Source organism: Oncorhynchus gorbuscha, linkage group LG03 (assembly GCF_021184085.1).
Source record: "Oncorhynchus gorbuscha isolate QuinsamMale2020 ecotype Even-year linkage group LG03, OgorEven_v1.0, whole genome shotgun sequence".
Lineage (NCBI taxonomy): Eukaryota > Metazoa > Chordata > Actinopteri > Salmoniformes > Salmonidae > Oncorhynchus > Oncorhynchus gorbuscha.
In genome coordinates this window covers 58,768,307-58,789,223 of record NC_060175.1, presented here as the reverse complement: position 1 = coordinate 58,789,223, position 20,917 = coordinate 58,768,307, and the positions used below count along the sequence as shown (strand labels likewise).

The 20,917-nt window shown below is 42.4% G+C and overlaps 1 protein-coding gene across 1 annotated transcript; it reads left to right on the top strand.

The window, feature by feature from the left end:
* Positions 1–8,704: 8,704 nt before the first annotated feature.
* On the top strand, positions 8,705–20,917 carry LOC124017269 (trypsin-like). The gene is made up of 6 exons (XM_046332555.1): positions 8,705–8,779; positions 15,439–15,523; positions 15,795–15,945; positions 16,350–16,491; positions 17,665–17,922; positions 20,765–20,917. Exons 1-6 carry the CDS (start codon positions 8,705–8,707, stop codon positions 20,915–20,917), a joined length of 864 nt encoding a protein of 287 aa, XP_046188511.1.

Sequence of the window (20,917 nt, the reverse complement as noted above, 5' to 3'; positions counted from 1 at the left end):
GCATATGTGGGAACTCCATCAAAGACTGTTGGAAAAGCATTCCAGGTGAATCTGGTTGAGAGGATGCCAAGCGTTTGCAACTCTGTCATCAAGGCAAAGGGTGGCTCATTTTTAAGAATCCCAAATATGAAATATATTTTGATTTGTTAAACACTTCTTTGGTTACAATGTGTGTTTTTGTGTTGTTGTTTTTTTCAGAGTTTTCACAATTTTGAATGAGTAGGTGTGTCCAAACTTTTGACTGGTACTGTATGTGAAAGTTGTGTGAATGTGTGATATGATGTATCAAACTGATTGAAATTTGGATAAGAAGATGATTGATTGAAATTTGGATATGAAGTATTATGCATAATGGGTTACTAGAGATAAAGTAAGACAACATTGAGTATAATGGGTTACTAGAGATCTGATGACGTAACAATAGAAAAAAGTATAACAATACACACTTTGCACACCCACACTTAGATGTATGTAAGTGGTGTAAAAAGTATTCTGAGAAATGTTTAGAGTGGTCTCTTTATGGATCGTTTGTATGATAAGGTTAAAGCATTTTACGGGACTTGACTTACCCCTAACCAATAAAAACTATACATTCTTATGAGATTTCCTCCACCCTGTTATTAGATTTGGAAATAACCCACATACCGTGTTAAAAATCCGCAATAATGTTCTGTGTTCACCTACTCAACTGTTTAACTTTCTAGGTAGAGACTTATTATGGACAGAGCACCATGCCATCTACAGGGGACTGATAGAAGTGCCAGCCCAGTTAAAAGATATTGATCCCTCCAAGGCATTACATATGCATTTTAAAATAATAGACATTCAATAAGTGTGAAGTAACAAAATGAATGATAAGTGGCTTTCAGATAGCACTGTAATAATGCAATGTCTTAGTAATTTGAAGAATGAAATGTTTCAATACTAGGTCACATGATGAACAGAGGGATTGAGCATTGGGACTGATATTAAATGAGGCCGCCATCTGGTGTTTGGGTCAGAGATAAGCTTCCTGTGGAACAATAGATAGCCGCCAGTACACACTAAACTCAAACAGGCAGTGGGGGAATTTGGGACAGAGGTATGAATAATTGAAAAAGACACGTTTTTGACAATTTACTACTCAATTATATAGTTTGGGTAGCACCGGTGATTTAAGTAAGAATGTCATGTCATCTAAAACAATAATCTGTTTCCTTTACATGGAACTGTGTCCAGAATAAGTACATCCAAGTAAATGTTTTAATACTGAATATTGAGCTGATAAGCCAGCACCAACTCTTTGAAGGTCCTAGCAGATTTGTTAAACAACATGTTTCCTATTTTGACTAGTTTATGTCCCCGGGACAGTTTGTACAGAACTGTATGTCAATGGAACAGGTCAAAATGACAATGATTACAAGAGAGGGGCTCTGGGTTTGTTTACTTTAGAAGGTGCATATTCAGCTTGACGGGTAAGGCCTGGTCATTTTATTAGTTTTTTTACCCTGGGATTTTTACCACACACATATGCCAGCACCCACACACAACCCACCTGTAAAGGAATATTTGTTAGTGGTTAATACTCTGTTGGATTTATTGTGTGGGATCTTTTATTTTTGTTTCAGTGGGTTTTTCACAGTTTAGAATCGATGCAACTTAAAAGGGTACACAAATGAAATTCTCTGAAGTTTGTCAGAGTTTTGGTTGCACATATATACACTCTCGTGATAAGAAATGTACTGAAAAAACCCATGTAAACCTGATACACAAAATGTTTGAAATATCTTTAAATAATGTCTGGGGTACAGGGAAAGAAACACTCACTTAATAGGGCTGACTGACCTCTGTTCTGACTTTCTGGTGAGGCCTGATCACCCTCACTAGAAAGACTAGAGACACTGAGTGAGATTTAAATGGGCTATGTAAACACTAATAATTGGAACAAGTTTCTAATGTATCAATAGTCCTATTTGTGACTCTGAGAGAGAGAATGAGGGACACCTGTCTCTAGTCCATTCTGGGAATGGTGCAGGATACCCAGCCAGCACATAACGTTCCGAAAACCATATGTTTCTTAGGTGGGAATTTCAGTACATCAGCATAAGGTTTCCTACAGGTTTCCTCGTGGTTCTTTTTAAAGTTATGTTGTTCTGTGGAAATTTCAATACTTCAGCAAACTTTACAATATTATTCATGATACATACAGTTGAAGTAAGAAGATTACATACACCTTCGCCAAATACATTTAAACTCAGTTTTTCACAATTCCTGACATTTTATCCTAGTAAAAATTCCCTGTCTTAGGTCAGTTAGGATCACCACTTTATTTTAAGAATGTGAAATGTCAGAATAAACCATTATTCATTATAATCATTATATCATAGAGAATGATTTATTTCAGCTTTAATTTCTTTCATTACATTTCCAGTGTGTCAGAAGTTTACATACACTCAATTAGTATTTGGTAGCATTGCCTTTAAATTGTTTAACTTGGGTCAAACATTTCGGGTAGCCATCCACAAGCTTCCCACAATAAGTTAGGTGAATTTTGTCCCATTCCTCCTGACAGAGCTAGTGTAACTGAATCAGGTTTGAAGGCCTCCTTGCTCGCACACGATTTGTCAGTTCCGCCACACACATTTTCTATAGCATTTAGGTCAGGGTTTGTGATGGCCACTCCAATACCTTGACTTTGTTGTCCTTAAGCCATTTTGCCACAACTTTGGAAGTATGCTTGGGGTCATTGTCCATTTGGAAGACCCATTTGCGACCAAGCTTCCAACTGATGTCTTGAGAGGTTGCTTCAATATATCCACATAATTGTCCTCCCTCATGTTACCATCTATTTTGTGAAGTGCACCAGTCCCTCATGCAGGAAAGCACTCCCACAACATAATGTTGCCACCCCGTGCTTTATGGTTGGGATGGTGTTCTTCGGCTTGCAAGCCTCCGCCTTTTTCCTCCAAACATAACGATAGTCATTATGGCCAAACAGTTCTATTTTTGACCAGAGGACATTTCTCCATTTCCCCATGTGCAGTTGCAGTTGCAGTTGCAACCCGTAGTCTGGCTTTTTTTTAATGGCGGTTTTGGAACAGTGGCTTCTTACTTGCTGAGCTGCCTTTCAGGTTATGTTGATATAGGACTCGTTTTACTGTGGATATAGATACTTTTGTACCGGTTTCCTCCAGCATCTTCAAAAAGGTCCTGTTGTTCTGGGATTGATTCCGCACCAAAGTACGTTCATCTCTAGGAGACCGAATGCGTCTCCTCCCTGAGCGGAGTGACGGCTGCGTGGTCCCATGAAGTTTATACTTGCGTACTACTGTTTGTACAGATGAACATGGTACCTTCAGCCGTTTGAAAATTGCTCCAAAGGAAGAACCAGACTTCTGAGGTCTTGGCTGATTTCTTTTTTGGTACTGAGTTTGAAGGTAGGCCTTGAAATACATCCACAGGTACTCCTCCAATTGACTCAAATTATGATGCCAATTAGACTATCAGAAGCTTCTAAAGCCATGACATCATTTTCTGGAATTTTCCAAGCTGTTTAAAAGGCACAGTCAACTTAGTGTGTGTAAACTTCTGACCCAGTGGAATTGTGATACAGTGAATTATAAGTGAAATAACCTGGCTAAACAATTGTTGGAAAAATTACTTATGTCATGCACAAAGTAGATGTCCTAACCGACTTGCCAAAACTATAGTTTGATAAGAAATTTGTGGAGTGGTTGAAAAACGAGTTAATGACTCCAACCTAAGTGTATGTAAACTTCCGACTTCAACTGTATGTTGATGTTGGGGATGGTGCTAGAGATGATAAACAGCTTTGTACGAGTAATAAAAACATAGCTAGCTCCATCCTGGTGGTGCACTGGACTAATTCCATGGATAGAGAACAGAAGATCCTGTATTCTAAATCTCATTGATGCCATGCCACAAAAAAATATATACATATATTTGCATGGTTAATGTCGAAGCAAATTTGTTTCCATGTGTCATATCTGTGCTTGGAGTTCTAAACAGTTAAAATAAGCTAACAGTGTACCTGAAAGTCTTATAGAAACATGGTTTTAGAAAGTTATTTAAATTACCTTCAAATAACCAAAATGTTTGCTCTCAGAATGCTAATAAAACATTGCAGGAAAAGCTTCAGGGAACTGTAGTAAAATGAACCTCCCTGCAACCTAAACATGTACTTTCCCAGAACAGGTGAAATGTTCACTTCTGTTCTCAGAAAACTTATGGCTTTGTTCCCAGAACTAATGGGAAACCAAAAACATTAATTCCCACAACATCCATGGAACCAAATGTGGTAGATTGGACCATTCAGTTTCTTCAGAAAGTATTCATACACCTTGACTTATTCCAGATCCATTTTTTTCTCTCACCCATTTACACACAATATCCCAAGACAACCAAGTTACATGTTCTTAGATAATTTTGACAAATATATTGAAAATTAAATCCAGAAAAATACATTTACATAAGCCAATACTTTGTAGAAGCACCTTTGACAGCGATCACAGCTGTGTATTTTTCTGGGTAGGTCACCAGCTTTCCACACCTGGATTGTGCAACATTTACACATTATTCTTTTCAAAATTCATCCAGCTCTGTCAAATCGGTTGTTGATTACTGCTTGACAACCATTTCCAGATCTTGCCATAGATTTTCAAGTAGATTTAAATCAAAACTGTAACTCAGACACTCAGGAACATTCACTGTTTACACAGTAAGCAACTCCAGTGTACATTTGGCCTTGTGTTTTAGGTTATGAATGGTGAATTCATCTCCCAGTGTTTGGTGGAAAGCAGACTGAACCAGGTTTTCCTCTAGGGTTTTGCCTGTGCTTAGCTCCATTCCGTTTATTTTTTTTATCCTGAAAAACTCCCCAGTCCTTAACGATTACAAGCATACCCATATGCAGTCATCTATGCTTGAAAGTATGGAGAGCGGTACTCAGTAATGTGTTGTATTGGATTTGCCCTGAACATAACTTTTTGTCCTGACCACAAAGTGTTAACTGCTTAGCCCCATTTCATTGCAGTATTACTTTAGTGCCTTGTTATAAACAGGATGCATATTTTGGAAGATTTTTATTCTGTACAGGCTTAATTATTTTCACTGTCAATTACATTAGTATTGTGAAGTAACTACAATGCTGATCCATCCTAATTTTTCTCCAATCACATCCATTGAACTCTGTTTAAACTTTTTAAAGTCACCCTTGGCCTCATGGTGAAATCCCTGAGTGGTTTCCTTCCTCTCTGGCAAATGAGTTAGGAAGGATGCATGTATCTTTGTAGTGACTGGGTGTATTGGTACACCATCCAAAGAGTAATTATTAACTTCACCCTGCTCAAAGGGATGTACCCTTCTTCGAGAGGCACTGGAAAACATCCCTGGTCTTTCTGGTTGAATCTGTTTGAAATTCACTGCTCGACTGAGGGACCTTACAGATGTGTCGGGTACAGAGATGATATAGCCATTTATGTTAAATCATGTTAACCCACTTAGGTCGATGTCCGCGCCCCCACGGAAATCTACTTAGCATAATAAAATAAAAAAAGTGTCGAAATGTTGTTATAAATATCACCTGGGAGCATGAGCAGCAGTGCACAGCGTGTGAATACTTTCTGAAGGCACTACAGTGTTGAGAACAAGTATTTGATACACTGCCGATTTGGCAGGTTTCCCTACTTACAAAGCATGTAGAGGTCTGTAATTTTTATCATAGGTACACTTCAACTGTGAGAGACGGAATCTAAATCAAAAATCCAGAAAATCACATTGTATGATTTTTTATTAATTAATTTTCATTTTATTGCATGACATAAGTATTTGATCACCTACCAACTATTATTATTATTATTATTATTATAAGAATTCCGGCTCTCACAGACCTGTTAGTTTTTCTTTAAGAAGCCCTCCTGTTCTCCACTCATTACCTGTATTAACTGCACCTGTTTGAACTCGTTACCTGTATAAAAGACACCTGTCCACACACTCAATCAAACGGACTCCAACCTCTCCACAATGGCCAAGACCAAAGAGCTGTGTAAGGACATCAGGGTTAAATTGTAGACCTACACAAGGCTGGGATGGGCTACAGGACAATAGGCAAGCAGCTTGGTGAGAAGGCAACAACTGTTGGCACAATTATTAGAAAATGGAAGAAGTTCAAGATGATGGTCAATCACCCTCAGTCTGGGGCTCCATGCAAGATCTCACCTCTTGGGGCATCAATGATCATGAGGAAGGTGAGGGATCAGCCCAGAACTACACGGCAGGACCTGGTCAATGACCTGAAGAAAGGTGGGACCACAGTCTCAAAGACAACCATTAGTAACACACTACGCAGTCATGGATTAAAATCCTGCAGCGCACGCAAGGTCCCCCTGCTCAAGCCAGCGCATGTCCAGGCCTGTCTGAAGTTTGCCAATGACCATCTGGATGATCCAGAGGAGGAATGGGAGAAGGTCATGTGGTCTGATGAGATAAAAAAAATAGCCTTTTGGTTTAAACTCCACTCGCCGTGTTTGGAGGAAGAAGAAGGATGAGTACAACCCCAAGAACACCATCCCAAACATGAAGCATGGAGGTGGAAACATCATTCTTTGGGGATGCTTTTCTGCAAAGGGGACAGGACGACTGCACCGTATTGAGGGGAGGATGGATGGGGCCATGTATCGCGAGATCTTGGCCAACAACCTCCTTCCCTCAGTAAGAGCATTGAAGATGGGTCGTGGCTGGGTCTTCCAGCATGACAACAACCCGAAACACACAGCCAGTGCAACTAAGGAGTGGCTCCGTAAGAAGCATCTCAAGGTCCTGGAGTGGCCTAGCCAGTCTCCAGACCTGAACCCAATAGAAAATCTTTGGAGGGAGCTGAAAGTCCGTATTGCCCAGCGACACCCCCGAAACCTGAAGGATCTGGAGAACTACAGGAAACCTATGATGTCTGTAATTGCAAACCAAGGTTTCTGTACCAAATATTAGGTTCTACTTTTCTGATGTATCAAATACTTATGTCATACAATAAGATGCAAATGAATTACCTAATCATACAATGTGATTTTCTGGACTTTTGTTTTAGATTCCGTCTCTCGCAGTTGAAGTGTACCTATGATAAAAAATTACAGATTGGTCCCCCTCTGGCTGCAAGGTCATCGTCGGCTGGTTGTGATGTGGTCCCAGTGACGGTAGCGGCAGTAGTGTGGTGAGGTAATCTTTGATATGTACACCTCACATGCAACTCGTAATAAGACTATGCAATTAAATAAACATTTTAATAGGCTAACTCCATAAAGATGATTTAGCAACATGCAAGAGACTATAGTTGAGTTACAGGAAGTTGGAAGGTCAAGAAATGTCTGAGTGGAATTCTAAAAAGTGTATTTAATTACTTTGTAAAATGAAGCATTAACAAGCATTACAAGGGGGAGGAGAGAGACAGAAAGGGAGAGCGAGAGATGTAATCTGATTTCAGTAGGTCAGGAACAAAGAGAAACAGACAATGAGGCCCTTTATAATATCTGAATATTCAAAATCTGAGTTGCTGACCAATAGCATTACTTTAAAGTTAACCTCTAATCAGATATCAGACCTACAGGATGCAATGACAACAGAACCTCTGCTACCCAGAGGCGAGACAGTGAGGGTGGTGAGATGAGGCGTTCCTAAGACAACACAAAGGAATCCTTGCATGCAGCTGATGAGTGACTTCGGGGACGGGGCTACAGTAGCAGCAGTAGGGGTTCGGAGTTGGTGTTATCCCTACAGCAGCAGACCAAGAGTCTTCTTTTCCGTTGGGGTTTCATGGCGGACGACATCCCAACTGTGCAGGAGTAAAATAGGATAAGGATAAATAAGGATAAAAATACTAATTAACTATCTGAAAACACACTAATCAAAATGCTCCCCTACTTCCTCGGTTAAAACAATACTCCATGAATGATCCCTACACAGACTCAGGAGCCTGGGAGGGCGTCACATCTTCCGTGGCCAATATTGCAAATCTTCCGGTCTGAATTCCTGAGAGCCCCAGATGCTTTTCTGCCGCAGCCAAAACGATGACCAATTTTGTTGCACTTCCTTGATACTTGAGCCGTGCAGTTAATCGCAGTTGCAATGAACACCACAAAATCCACTTTCTTTACATACAGCTTGTCCTGTTCTTTTGGTTGACACATTCACTAAAGGCTGTGGTGCATCCCTGACCATTATCTTCAACACGCGTGTCACTAGCTCCCTCAACTCTGTTAATTGTCTCCGCATAAGAGATCCGATGGACCGCCCTCACTTTTGCCACCCCTTTATTCATTTGATTTAACTAGGCAAGTCAGTTAAGAACAAATTCTTATTTACAATGACGGCCTACCTCGGCCAAACCCTAACGACGCTGGGCCAATTGTGCGCTGCCCCAGCTCAACCCCCGTCATCCTTACAGGGCACTCCCACAAAGACTGGGTCATGGTCCCCACTACAATTACAACACGGCCACTCTTCACTCTTATCTTCAGTATACGCCTTCCGTCTGCACACATTTGAAACATGGCCAAATTCTTTACAGTTTTTTTGCATTGCAGTGGTTTGGGGATTATTCCTCGTACTTAGTACCTCATATATCCTATCTTTACATGCATAGGGTGGTGTTCACTGTATATATATTTTTTTTAAATAGCCCAGACAAACTTTCTTATTTTTCTCCATGCGGGTCATGCGACGGGCACTAACCACACCTGGGACTCTCGTCACAGGAAATCCCTTCTTCATTTCCACCAACAACCCACAGGTGACTCCCTTAGCAGGTGCCTTAGTCCAGAGTTGGAAACACGATACATTGGATGACACCATTCTCGTGATGCCCACTGCCTTCTCCCTCTTTCCCTCAGACACACAATTGAATCAACTCAAGTCCACTCTTGGTCACTCTGATTGATCCCACTTTTCCCAACACAAGATTCACCTCCAAACAGATCTCCCTGGTAAACATCCTTATCCAAACGTATCCTTGGTCCGACACACACGAGACTCATTTCGCCCTCGACATCAACTTCCGCCATGATCGCTCGCTAGTTCAGCTTCTCAGGCCAATAGTGAACTGGATGCTCCATTTTAAGATTCTCAGGCAGACCTGGGCAAACTCCCGTCTTCAAGCCCAGACGAAGGAGTCTACAAAAAATCGATTAGGAAACACAAAAGGAGGGAGAGGCACAGCACACCATAGAAATTCATGCAAATCAGAATAAGGTAGACATAATAAAAGATCACTGAAAACTCAAAATAAGTAATAAACACACAAAAAAAGGGGTCTCGTTTCCGATTGGGGGAAAAACAGGGGAGGGTAGCACGTGACACATACACACACCCTGTTTTTGCCTGTAGCGAAGTTCTCTGAGGAGAGGGGGACACACTGTCACCTTTCACCTTCACTGTAAGGAAGACACTTGGGACATGACACGGCTTGCACACAGCCAGCTAGTTTGTATTGTGGTCCCTCTCCACGTCTTTCCAGATTTGTGACAACTCAACCTCCTCCTTGGATCAAAAGGAGGGGCGTGCAAATGTGATAACAGCAATCAATTAACCCAATAATGCCACTGTCCTTTTCCCCTCCTCTCTCTCACACTGACACACATACATCCGACCAAACAACACAATAATCAAACAAGCCTGGAGACTGAGGCGCCGTATTCAGTTCCACCTCTCTAAAGAATCTATTTTTCTCCTCACTAATAGCAGACAATGAATGACAGAACACAAACAATCAAAGGTGAGTTCCTAGAAAGGACAGGGAGGAATAATAAAAGGAGAATATGGCTGTCTTTGTGATGTACTAGGTCAGTCTCCGTTTTGTGCCTGTCACATAACCATCTCAGTCTCCCAGGGGCATTTTCATCAGGCACCGAACGGGAGAAAATAGAGTGAAACAGGGAGGACCTACCTGCACTTGTCTAATAGGAAACAAAAACGTTTGTTTATCGTTGCAAAACATTTTGCTACGGTGTGGCCCGATGAACAGGACAGGTAGATAGATACGGTGTAAGGTAGGTAGATGTGGTGTAAGGTGGACAAAAGCACTAACAATAGGGGGGAGCAGGTGTGGTTACAATATAAAAGGCGGTGGAGGTTTTTCAGGTGTTGTGTCTGGGGTGTGAGAGGAGTGTGCATGAACCTGTCTGCAGTGCTTGGCTTAATCTCGTAAAGGTGAGTAGGCTTGAAGACAATGTAACTTCTGTTGTTTGGTCTTGGGTGAAATCTTACAGAATTGTAGAATACTGAACACATTATTGATATAATATTGAATGCACCACAGATGGATCCCAATTACTGTATTTTCTAGATGCACGGAGTCTGAGCATGCCCAGAATGTTCTATTATCTCCAAAATGTGATACTTTATGGATGTGGTCGTATGGTTTTATGGATATGAGAATTGCAGGTAGCACACTGTAATAACTCCATGTAATAAACCATTTATAATGTAAATACTTTATTGCTCATTACTCCATTCATAATATGTTTAATATAGGTCCTTATGAACAAGTGACTAAGTCGTGTTGCATGGCCTCATCTAAAGTGTGGGCTATTTATGCTTCAGAAATGTTTTGAGCGACCCGGGTGTCATTTCTCACAAAAGAAAGGTAGACATTCCAGCAGCACCTGATGCTCGTTAAGGTCTCAGAATAGTCATGATGATGTTGTGAACCTCGAAGGCAAACTGATCATAAAAAAAGGAAGATGTAGCCGACACAAAACAGATCATAGAAATGTTACATGGGTAGTAACATTTAGACGCTTCCAGGGCTTCAGTCCTTTAACCACAGACTATTTTCACACGTGGCTTTGTTTGGCAGCACATTTACTGGACCTTTATAAAGGTACAAGCTCTTTAAACATACCAGGAAAGCAGTATATGGACTGCTCTTAATGTCTTGTGGACAGATTGTGCATATTCTCCTCGTATTCTGCTTTGTTTTAAATGCAGGTTGGCAACCAAAATTTGCATTAATGCCACCAACTGGACTGGAGTGTAAATCTATTACACTTTGTGATACAAAAAAACAAATAAATGGAAAAACAATTACCCTGCCAACTAACCTTTCACGACAAGGTACAAATATGTCGTTCTGCCCCTGAACAGGCAGTTAACCCACTGTTCCCAGGCCGTCATTGAAAATAAGAATATGTTCTTAACTGACTTGCCTGGTTAAATAAAGGTAAAATAAAAAATGTTTAAAAAAATATCAGCTGATGTACGAAGGGCTATATAAATAATTTGATTTGATATTAAATAAACTAAATAAAACCCACCACCTCATTCCACTACTTTGACCCTTTCTGATCCAACAGCCTGGGAGGACGGGATACTACAATTCAACACTCCTTGTAACTCCTCTGCAGTAAAATCTCGTAATCCCAAGTACCTCTCACAGCTGCCGCCACCACCACACCTATTTCCTGTGATTTATGTTCCATTTCGGTGGTACAGTTCATAGCCATGGCAATGAACACTAATATTTCATCAACCACTCTGCCACCGGGCCTGCATCCCACCAAATGGCAGGCGTCACTGACACCGAGAATCTTCAACTTGATTTGCTCAACCTCCACCCACACCCCAGTAAATCACTCCTTCCAATAGCGCCCTTTTGCTGAAAGCAAAGTAAGTAACAGGTATTTTCACAATTTACATGGCGCAGAGCGCCTGCTTCCTCTGGGTGGAAGAAACAGTCCACTTCGGGTTACCTTCACCGATTCAACAGTGCCCAAATCCTTTTTCACTCAACCTGAAACCACGTATGGGTCCACTTGAAAAAAAAAAAATCCTGCCGGACCAGATTCTTCACAGCACCTCAAGTACTTCATCCTCATTCTCTTCTAATTCACCTCCAGAGCTACTGGAGAAGAGCTCATTCTGTTTGGGCTTGAAGTCTATCTTCCTCGATGCCCCACATATCTGCCACTACTGCTAGCTTCATCTGAAAACACGTAACCTACTTCCAGCCATCTCTTCATTAACCCCAAACCTAGGTTTATCATCACTGATTAATTGGATATATTAATTGGCGAGGGAGGTGCTTCGCATGTGTGGTGAAATTAGCGAAAGTGGGGGGCGGCTTTGACAGAGTTCCCTTTTGCGAGGGTGGAGACGCCAACTCCCAACCAGTGTTGGGAAGTAGTGAACAACATGTTGTTCAACTAGCAATTAAACTTTATTTTGCAGAAGCTTAGTGGTAGTTGAACTTAATTCAAATCTTGGTAGTGTTTTCAGTAGTTAATAGTTGTTTTTGTTGCTATGTAGCGGGGAAGCTAACTACTGGAACTACACAAGAGAAGGGTGAAATAGGCAAGAATTTCCTTTCTTTTTCGGCATTTCTCTTTTTCAGCATGCCTAATCCTCACTGGAACATAGTTTTTGTGTTTAATAGACACATTCTCTTAACATCTGACTCCAGAGTGATCTGTTCATTCAATATGCAGTCTGACATTTCTGACTAAGATATGATGCATTTTTACATTTACATTTACATTTACATTTACATTTAAGTCATTTAGCAGACGCTCTTATCCAGAGCATTCACCTTATGACATCCAGTGGAACAACCACTTTACAATAGTGCATCTAAATATTTTAAGGGGGGAGGGGGGGGGGGGGTGAGAAGGATTACTTTATCCTATCCTAGGTATTCCTTAAAGAGGTGGGGTTTCAGGTGTCTCCGGAAGGTGGTGATTGACTCCGCTGTCCTGGCGTCGTGAGGGAGTGTGTTCCACCATTGGGGAGCCAGAGCAGCGAACAGTTTTGACTGGGCTGAACGGGAACTGTACTTCCTCAGTGGTAGGGAGGCGAGCAGGCCAGAGGTGGATGAACGCAGTGCCTTTATTTGGGTGTAGGGCCTGATCAGAGCCTGGAGGTACTGAGGTGCCGTTCCCCTCACAGCTCCGTAGGCAAGCACCATGATCTTGTAGCGGATGCGAGCTTAAACTGGAAGCCAGTGGAGAGAGCGGAGGAGCGGGGTGACGTGAGAGAACTTGGGAAGGTTGAACACTAGACGGGCTGCAGCGTTCTGGATGAGTTGTAGGGGTTTAATGGCACAGGCAGGGAGCCCAGCCAACAGCGAGTTGCAGTAATCCAGACGGGAGATGACAAGTGCCTGGATTAGGACCTGCGCCGCTTCCTGTGTGAGGCAGGGTCGTACTCTGCGGATGTTGTAGAGCATGAACCTACAGGAACGGACCACCGCCTTGATGTTAGTTGAGAACGACAGGGTGTTGTCCAGGATCACGCCAAGGTTCTTAGAGCTCTGGGAGGAGGACACAATGGAGTTGTCAACCGTGATGGCGAGATCATGGAACGGGCAGTCCTTCCCCGGGAGGAAGAGCAGCTCAGTCTTGCCGAAGTTCAGCTTGAGGTGGTGATCCGTCATCCACACTGATATGTCTGCCAGACATGCAGAGATGCAATTCGCCACCTGGTCATCAGAAGTGGGAAAGGAGAAGATTAATTGTGTGTCGTCTGCATAGCAATGATAGGAGAGACCATGTGAGGTTATGACAGAGCCAAGTGACTTGGTGTATAGCGAGAATAGGAGAGGGCCTAGAACAGAGCCCTGGGGGACACCAGTGGTGAGAGCGCGTGGTGAGGAGACAGATTCTCGCCACGCCATCTGGTAGGAGCGACCTGTCAGGTAGGACGCAATCCAAGCGTGGGCCGCGCCGGAGATGCCCAACTCGGAGAGGGTGGAGAGGAGGATCTGATGGTTCACAGTATCGAAGGCAGCCGATAGGTCTAGAAGGATGAGAGCAGAGGAGAGAGAGTTAGCTTTAGCGGTGCGGAGCGCCTCCGTGATACAGAGAAGAGCAGTCTCAGTTGAATGACTAGTCTTGAAACCTGACTGATTTGGATCAAGAAGGTCATTCTGAGAGAGATAGCGGGAGAGCTGACCAAGGACGGCACGTTCAAGAGTTTTGGAGAGAAAAGAAAGAAGGGATACTGGTCTGTAGTTGTTGACATCGGAGGGATCGAGTGTAGGTTTTTTCAGAAGGGGTGCAACTCTCGCTCTCTTGAAGACGGAAGGGACGTAGCCAGCGGTCAGGGATAAGTTGATGAGCGAGGTGAGGTAAGGGAGAAGGTCTCCGGAAATGGTCTGGAGAAGAGAGGAGGGGATAGGGTCGAGCGGGCAGGTTGTTGGGCGGCCGGCCGTCACAAGACGCGAGATTTCATCTGGAGAGAGAGGGGAGAAAGAGGTCAGAGCACAGGGTAGGGCAGTGTGAGCAGAACCAGCGGTGTCGTTAGACTTAGCAAACGAGGATCGGATGTCGTCGACCTTCTTTTCAAAATGGTTGACGAAGTCATCTGCAGAGAAGGAGGAGGTGGGTGGCACCTTAATTGGGGAGGACTGGCTTGTGGTAATGACTAGAGCAGAATAGGTGGAATGGTATCAAATACATCAAACACATGGTTTACATGTGTTTTGATGCCATTCTGTTTGCTCAGTTCCAGTCATTACTACGAGCCGTCCTCCCTTCAGCAGCCTCCACTGAATTTTTCCCGAAGTATCTAGGATGTAGTGTACTACTTTTTTTATGTAGCTCTAACTATATTTTTCTTAAGAGTCGCTTTGGTGTATCTTAACTTCTTCTAGTGTGAAGTAATTGGTAGTTTGATAAACTATGATTTCACTTATGGACTCTGAACTTTTACACACAATTTTAGTTCTGGGTTAACCAAGATTACACTGCTCTAAAGAGTGACTGCTTATGTTTGCCTTTTCGGACAAAAAAGCCCGCTATTTTACTCAACAAAGAGGGTGTCTGAAGTTACACATCCCACTATTACAACCGCGTGACTATTTTGGAGAAAAAAAAAGTTCAATATATTTTCTTGAAACATCCTCTGTATTGTGTGCTTATTGTTTAACCATTGATATGTTCTAGGAGCATAAAGTACTGCTGGAATGTTTAGCAATGGAATGTCCATCTTTTTGTAAGAAATTACATTATAAATGATTTTGTGACCAAAGTGACCAAAGTATAAATAGCCCACACTTTAGATGAGGCTACCCAAAAGTACTTTACTAATGATTAGCAAATGTTTTATAAGGACCTATATTAAACATCTTATGAATGAACTTGTGAATCATTATTAAATACTTTAAAAGCTGTTTATACTATAAATGTGTGAACAAGGTTACTAACGTTTACAATTAAATGGTCCATAAATAAATAAACTATTTACTAACCAAATATAAATGCTTTAATACGTGGAGTTTTTATTACGTGCTACCGAATTGCACAAATATGTTATGTCTACATTAGTGGTACATTTAGAAATATATAGTCTTTAATGTGGCATGTTCCTGAATGTTTAATGGCAGTAAAAAAATGGAGTAAAATATTTCCCAGTGTGCTTTTCTGTCTGCTTTAGAACCGACCAATCCAGTCCAAATAGACCAGACAAGCCAGATCAGACCAGATAACCATGGCAGAATCATGTCATGTATCACTGATCCTACTGGTCATCCTCACAATCAGAGGTATAGAACCAATGTATGATACTGGGCATAGAAATTATTCGGGAGATGTTAATCTTACCTATAAGAACCTCCTCTCTCTCCCCTCCTACCGTCCTTCATCTCCCACTCTCACTCCACCTCTCTTCCCTCCTCACCCCCTATCCTCTCTTCCTCCCTCCCCCCACCTCTCCTTCCGACCACCTACCCCTCCCTCACTACCCCCCTCCCCACCACTCACTCTTGCCCCCTTTCCTTTGCCCCTCCTCCACCATCCCTCCCCCTCTCCTTTTAGGAGTACTGGGCCAGAGGATCATTGGGGGTCTGGAGGTAACACCCTACTCTATAACCTACCAAGCCTCCATCCAGTACAACAAATTACACTACTGTGGAGGGACCCTCATACACCCTCAGTGGGTGGTGTCTGCTGCCCACTGCTGGAGACCGTGAGTAATTTAACTTCTATTTCACCTTGTGCAGTTTCTTTGATGGACAGTAGCTTCCCACAGCCACTGTGTCTGGAGCTCTGTGAGTCTGGCTAATCTGGTCCACCAGCTGGCTCTCTCTCCGACTCCGAACCTATGCGGTAACAATTGAGCCTGGGGACGGGGTTAGAGTCCTCTGGCAAGTGAGACAACCTCTTGTACTACACCCACTAGATTTGGGGTTATGATGGGATAGAGTAGGGCATTTCTAATGTATATTCTTCAAGAATCAATAGATATACTATTTATTGAAATGACCATTGAACAGCAGGACATCTTACAGAGTGTTTTTTTTAGAATTAAGTGGAATGATTCATGCTAGTTTCCAGATTGGAGTCCTAACTTCCGCTTCTCTCGATCCACAGGGCATACCTGATCAAAGTGGTACTGAGTGAGCACAGTCTATCCAGAGTGGAAGGCCTTGAGCAGGAGTTCAACGTCTCCAATGTGCTGGTCTACTACATGTATAACTACAGGACATTCGACAACGACATCATGCTGCTCAAAGTAAGATGATACGATGGACAGTAGCTTTGGTTTCCCTGTACTCCCTCTCTGTATATTATCTATTGGTCTGATTAATTGATGGATAAATTAAAACCTGTTATGGATCATGCGCATTTTCGCAGCTTTTTGTTAAAAATCGCGCAACATTTCAGCACCCTGCTACTCATGCCAGGAATATAGTATATGCATATGATTAGTATGTGTGGATAGAAAACACTCAGACGTTTCTAAAACTGGTTAAATCACGGCTGTGACTATAACAGAACGTGCGTTTCATCGAAAAGCGCAGGAAAATCTGTTCACTGAAAACTGGAAAATATATCAATGCGCCACTGGAATGTATTGTTGAAAAGAAACCACATTAAATGGGGCCCGAGGTTGCAATACCTACAGCTTCCACACGATGTCAACAGTCTTGTCATTTGTCTCTGATTTGTTTCTTGGTCAAACGGACACAAGGCAGGGCTTTTCTTCCGGTCTCCGACCGGATGTTTTGGTTGAGAAATATTTGGACATGATATCAGGACGTGGAGCTATTGAATATACATCGCCCCGTGATCATTTTGATAGATTATTAACGTTTACTAATACCTAAAGTTGCATGACAAAAGTATTTCGAAGTGTTTTGTGAAAGTTTATTGTCGACTTTTTTAATTTAAAAAAATAACGTTGCATTATCAAACTCAGTTTTTTCCTTGATTACACAGTCTTCATAGATCGATATCTAGGCTATATATGGACCGATTTAATTTAAAAAAAGACCCAATAGTGATGTTTATGGGACATCTAGGAGTGCCAAGAAAGAAGCTCGTCAAAGGTAATGAATGTTTTATATTTTATTTCTGCTTTTTGGGTAGCGCCGGCTACCGCAAAATCTGTCGTGTTAGGTGACGTTGCAGTATTTTGGGGGTACATGCTATCAGATAATAGCTTCTCATGCTTTCGCCGAAAAGCATTTTACAAATCTGACTTGGTGGATAGATTCACAACGAGTGTAGCTTTAATTCACTACATTGAATGTGTGTTTTAATGAAATTTGAGTTTTATCAAAAACTATAGGTGGCGCTCTGAATTTCCGCTGATTGATGTTCCTGCATGGGAACTATATTCTGCGTCATCCTTAAGAAGTGAACAAGTGAATCAATTCTCTCTCCCTCTCTATCCCTCCATCAGCTGGTGAGACCCGTGAATCTCAACGCCAACATCAAGCCCGCCATCCTGCCCAGAGTGGACATGCCCCCTTTACAACAGGGAATGACCTGTACGGTAAGCGGCTGGGGGGTCACCAATATCTTCAGCTACTACCTGTCCCCCGTGCTCCAAGCTGTGGATGTTGACGTTATCACCAACTGCCAGAACTACTACTACTTCAGGATCACAGACAACATGCTCTGTGCCGGCTCTCCCTTCGGAGGGAAGGACTCATGTCAGGTGAGAGAGAAGAGATCTGTGGCTCTATTTCAGTGTCCATAATACAGACTACTATACTTCTTAGAATTAAGTAATGTATCGGCATACTGTACATTCTAATTATAATGCTAGTATGGAGACAGGAATGTGTAGCCTGTCTCTGAATGTCAGACTGTAAGGTACTTTATGTCGTGACGTATGCAGACCTGGGTTCAAATACTATAAGGTATTTCAATTATTAAGTAGTTGAATATTGGAATATATATGAAAATACACTTGGAAAGTATTTGAAAATACTCAAATACACTCTCATGAAATTAATACAGGTAACTGAAAATAGTATTTTTTTTAAACATCCAAAAGTTACCCTTTAAGATAAAACTATAGTAAATATTTTCACGTGACCAAATAAATCATTTATTAAAACACACTGTTTTGCAATGGTCTACAGCAGCCTTAGCAGCACTCTGTAGCGTAGTACCATGGTGTAGCCGGAGGATAGCTAGCAGTCTGTCCTCCTCTGGGTACATTGACTTTAATAGAAAACCTAGGAGGCTCATGGTTCTCACCCCCCTTCCATATTTACACAATAATTATGACAACTTCCGGAGGACATCCTCCAACCCATCAGATCTCTTGCAGCATGAACTGACATGTCCACCCAATCAAAGGATCAGAGAATGAATGTAGTACTGAAAGCATAAGTTACAGCTAGCTAGCACTGCATAAAATGTGGTGAGTAAACTCAACAATAAAATAAACTTTTTCAGTACCCAGTTTTTCAAAGATAATTTGTAAAAAAAACTTCACAGATCATTGTAAAGGGTTTAAACACTGTTTCCCATGCTTGTACTATGAACCATAAACAATTAATGAACATGTACCTGTGGAACGGTCGTTAAGACACAGCTTACAGACGGTAGGCAATTAAGGTCACAGTTATGAAAACTTAGGACACTAAAGAGGCCTTTCTACTGACACTGAAAAACACCAAAATAAAGATGCCCAGGGTCCCTGCTCATCTGCGTGAACGTACCTTAGGCATGCTGCAAGGAGGCATGAGGACTGCAGATGTGGGCAATAAATGGCAATGTCCATACTGTGAGACGCCTAAAACAGCGCTACAGGGAGAGAGGACGGACAGCTGATCGCCCTCGCAGTGGCATACCACGTGTAACAACACCTGCACAGGATCGGTACATCCGAACAGCACACCTGCGGGACAGGTACAGGATGACAACAACAACAACTGCCCGAGTTACACCAGGAACACACAATCCCTCGATCAGTGCTCAGACTGTCCGCAAAAGGCTGAGAGATGCTGGACTGAGTGCTTGTAGGCCTGTTGTAAGGCAGGTCCTCACCAGACAACACCGGCAACAACATCGCCTATGGGCACAAACCCACCGTCGCTGAACCAGAAAGGACTGGCAAAAACTGTTCTTCTCTGACGAGTCACAGTTTTGTCTCACCAGGGGTGATGGTCGGATTGCATTTATCGTCGAAGCAATGAGCGTTGTACCGAGGCCTGTACTCTGGAACAGGATCGATTTGGAGGTGGAGGGTCCGTCATGGTCTGGGGCAGTGTGTCACAGCATCATCGGACTGAGCTTGTCGTCATTGCAGGCTATCTCAACGCTGTGCGTTACAGCTAAGATATCCCCCTACCTCATGTAGTACCCTTCCTGCAGGGTCATCCTGACATGACCCTCCAGCATGACAATGCCACCAGCAATACTGCTCGTTCTGTACGTGATTTCCTGCAAGACAGGAATGTCAGTGTTCTGCCATGGCCAGCGAAGAGCACGGATCTCAATCGTATTGAGCTGGTCTGGGACCTGTTGGATCGGAGGGTGAGGGCTAGGGCCATTACCCCCGGAAATACCCCCGGGAACTCGCAGGTGTCTTGGTGGAAGAGTGGGGTAATATCTCACAGCAAGAACTGTTACTTTTGATTTTGACCCACTCTTTGTTCAGGGACACATTATTCCATCTCTGTTAGTCACATGTCTGTGGAAATTGTTTGGTTTATATCTCAGTTGCTGAATCTTATGTTCCTACAAATATTTACACATGTTAAGTTTGCTGAAAATAAACAGTTGACAGTGAGGACATTTCTGTTTTTGCTGAGTTTAGTTGAATCAAAGAGAAAGACAATAGTTGAACAGGTTTGAACAAGTTAATTCCTTCCAAAATTAAGGAGAAGCAAGATAGAAAGAATGCTAGCTATATTTCGTAGTATATTTGTTTTCCACCTTCACTTAGCTAGCATCAATGCAGCTAGCTAGTTTAGCCTACTCAGAGAGCTTAAACAGAGAGGGATGCTATGTTAACTAGCTGGCTATACAACACTGGAACTCTTCTGAGTCAGCTTTTGGTTTAATCCATTTTTTGCCACTGGGACGCGCCAGAGTAACTGCTAAACTGCTTTCTGACTGTAGAGGGTTTACTAACGTGTTAGTTTTAGTAGCTATGTTGACTATGAGATGACTAATGGTTACACCCTTGACCAGCTAGACGCAGCTAAGTGTGCAAAGTATTATTGAATGTGTCACTGTCTGACACCTTAATTACTCAAACTGTGCACTCATGTAAACCCTCGCCTGAACCTTAACCCTTATTCTAAAGCTAACCCTAACCTTAGCAAGCAGTTGCTTATCAACAGATAGTATGACCATCTGTAGAGCATCTACAGACAAAAATCCAGACTATCCAAATAAAGTGTGACCATAAATAATTATATAAAAAAACACATGTATTTGAACCCAGGTCTGGACATATGTTGTGATGTGCTTATGCCAAGTATATCTGTATGGCAAGCAAATTTCTTGATGCGGATATTAAAGCACATCAATTCCATCAGGGTGACTCAGGCGGCCCTCTGATCTGTAATGGGCACTTTGAGGGCATCGTGTCCTGGGGCATCAGCTGTGCCAACCCCTACTTCCCTGGCGTTTACACCAAGGTCAGGAAGTACATCAGCTGGATCAAGTGGATCATGCAGAATGACAGCTAG

Coding starts and splice junctions, on each gene's coding strand:
- LOC124017269 (XM_046332555.1), top strand. CDS start 8,705: ATGCGACGGGCACTAACCACACCTGGGACTCTCGTCACAGGAAATCCC. Junction 16,492..17,664: donor ACGACATCATGCTGCTCAAA/GTAAGATGATAC, acceptor TCCCTCCATCAG/CTGGTGAGACCCGTGAATCT. Junction 17,923..20,764: donor GAGGGAAGGACTCATGTCAG/GTGAGAGAGAAG, acceptor CAATTCCATCAG/GGTGACTCAGGCGGCCCTCT.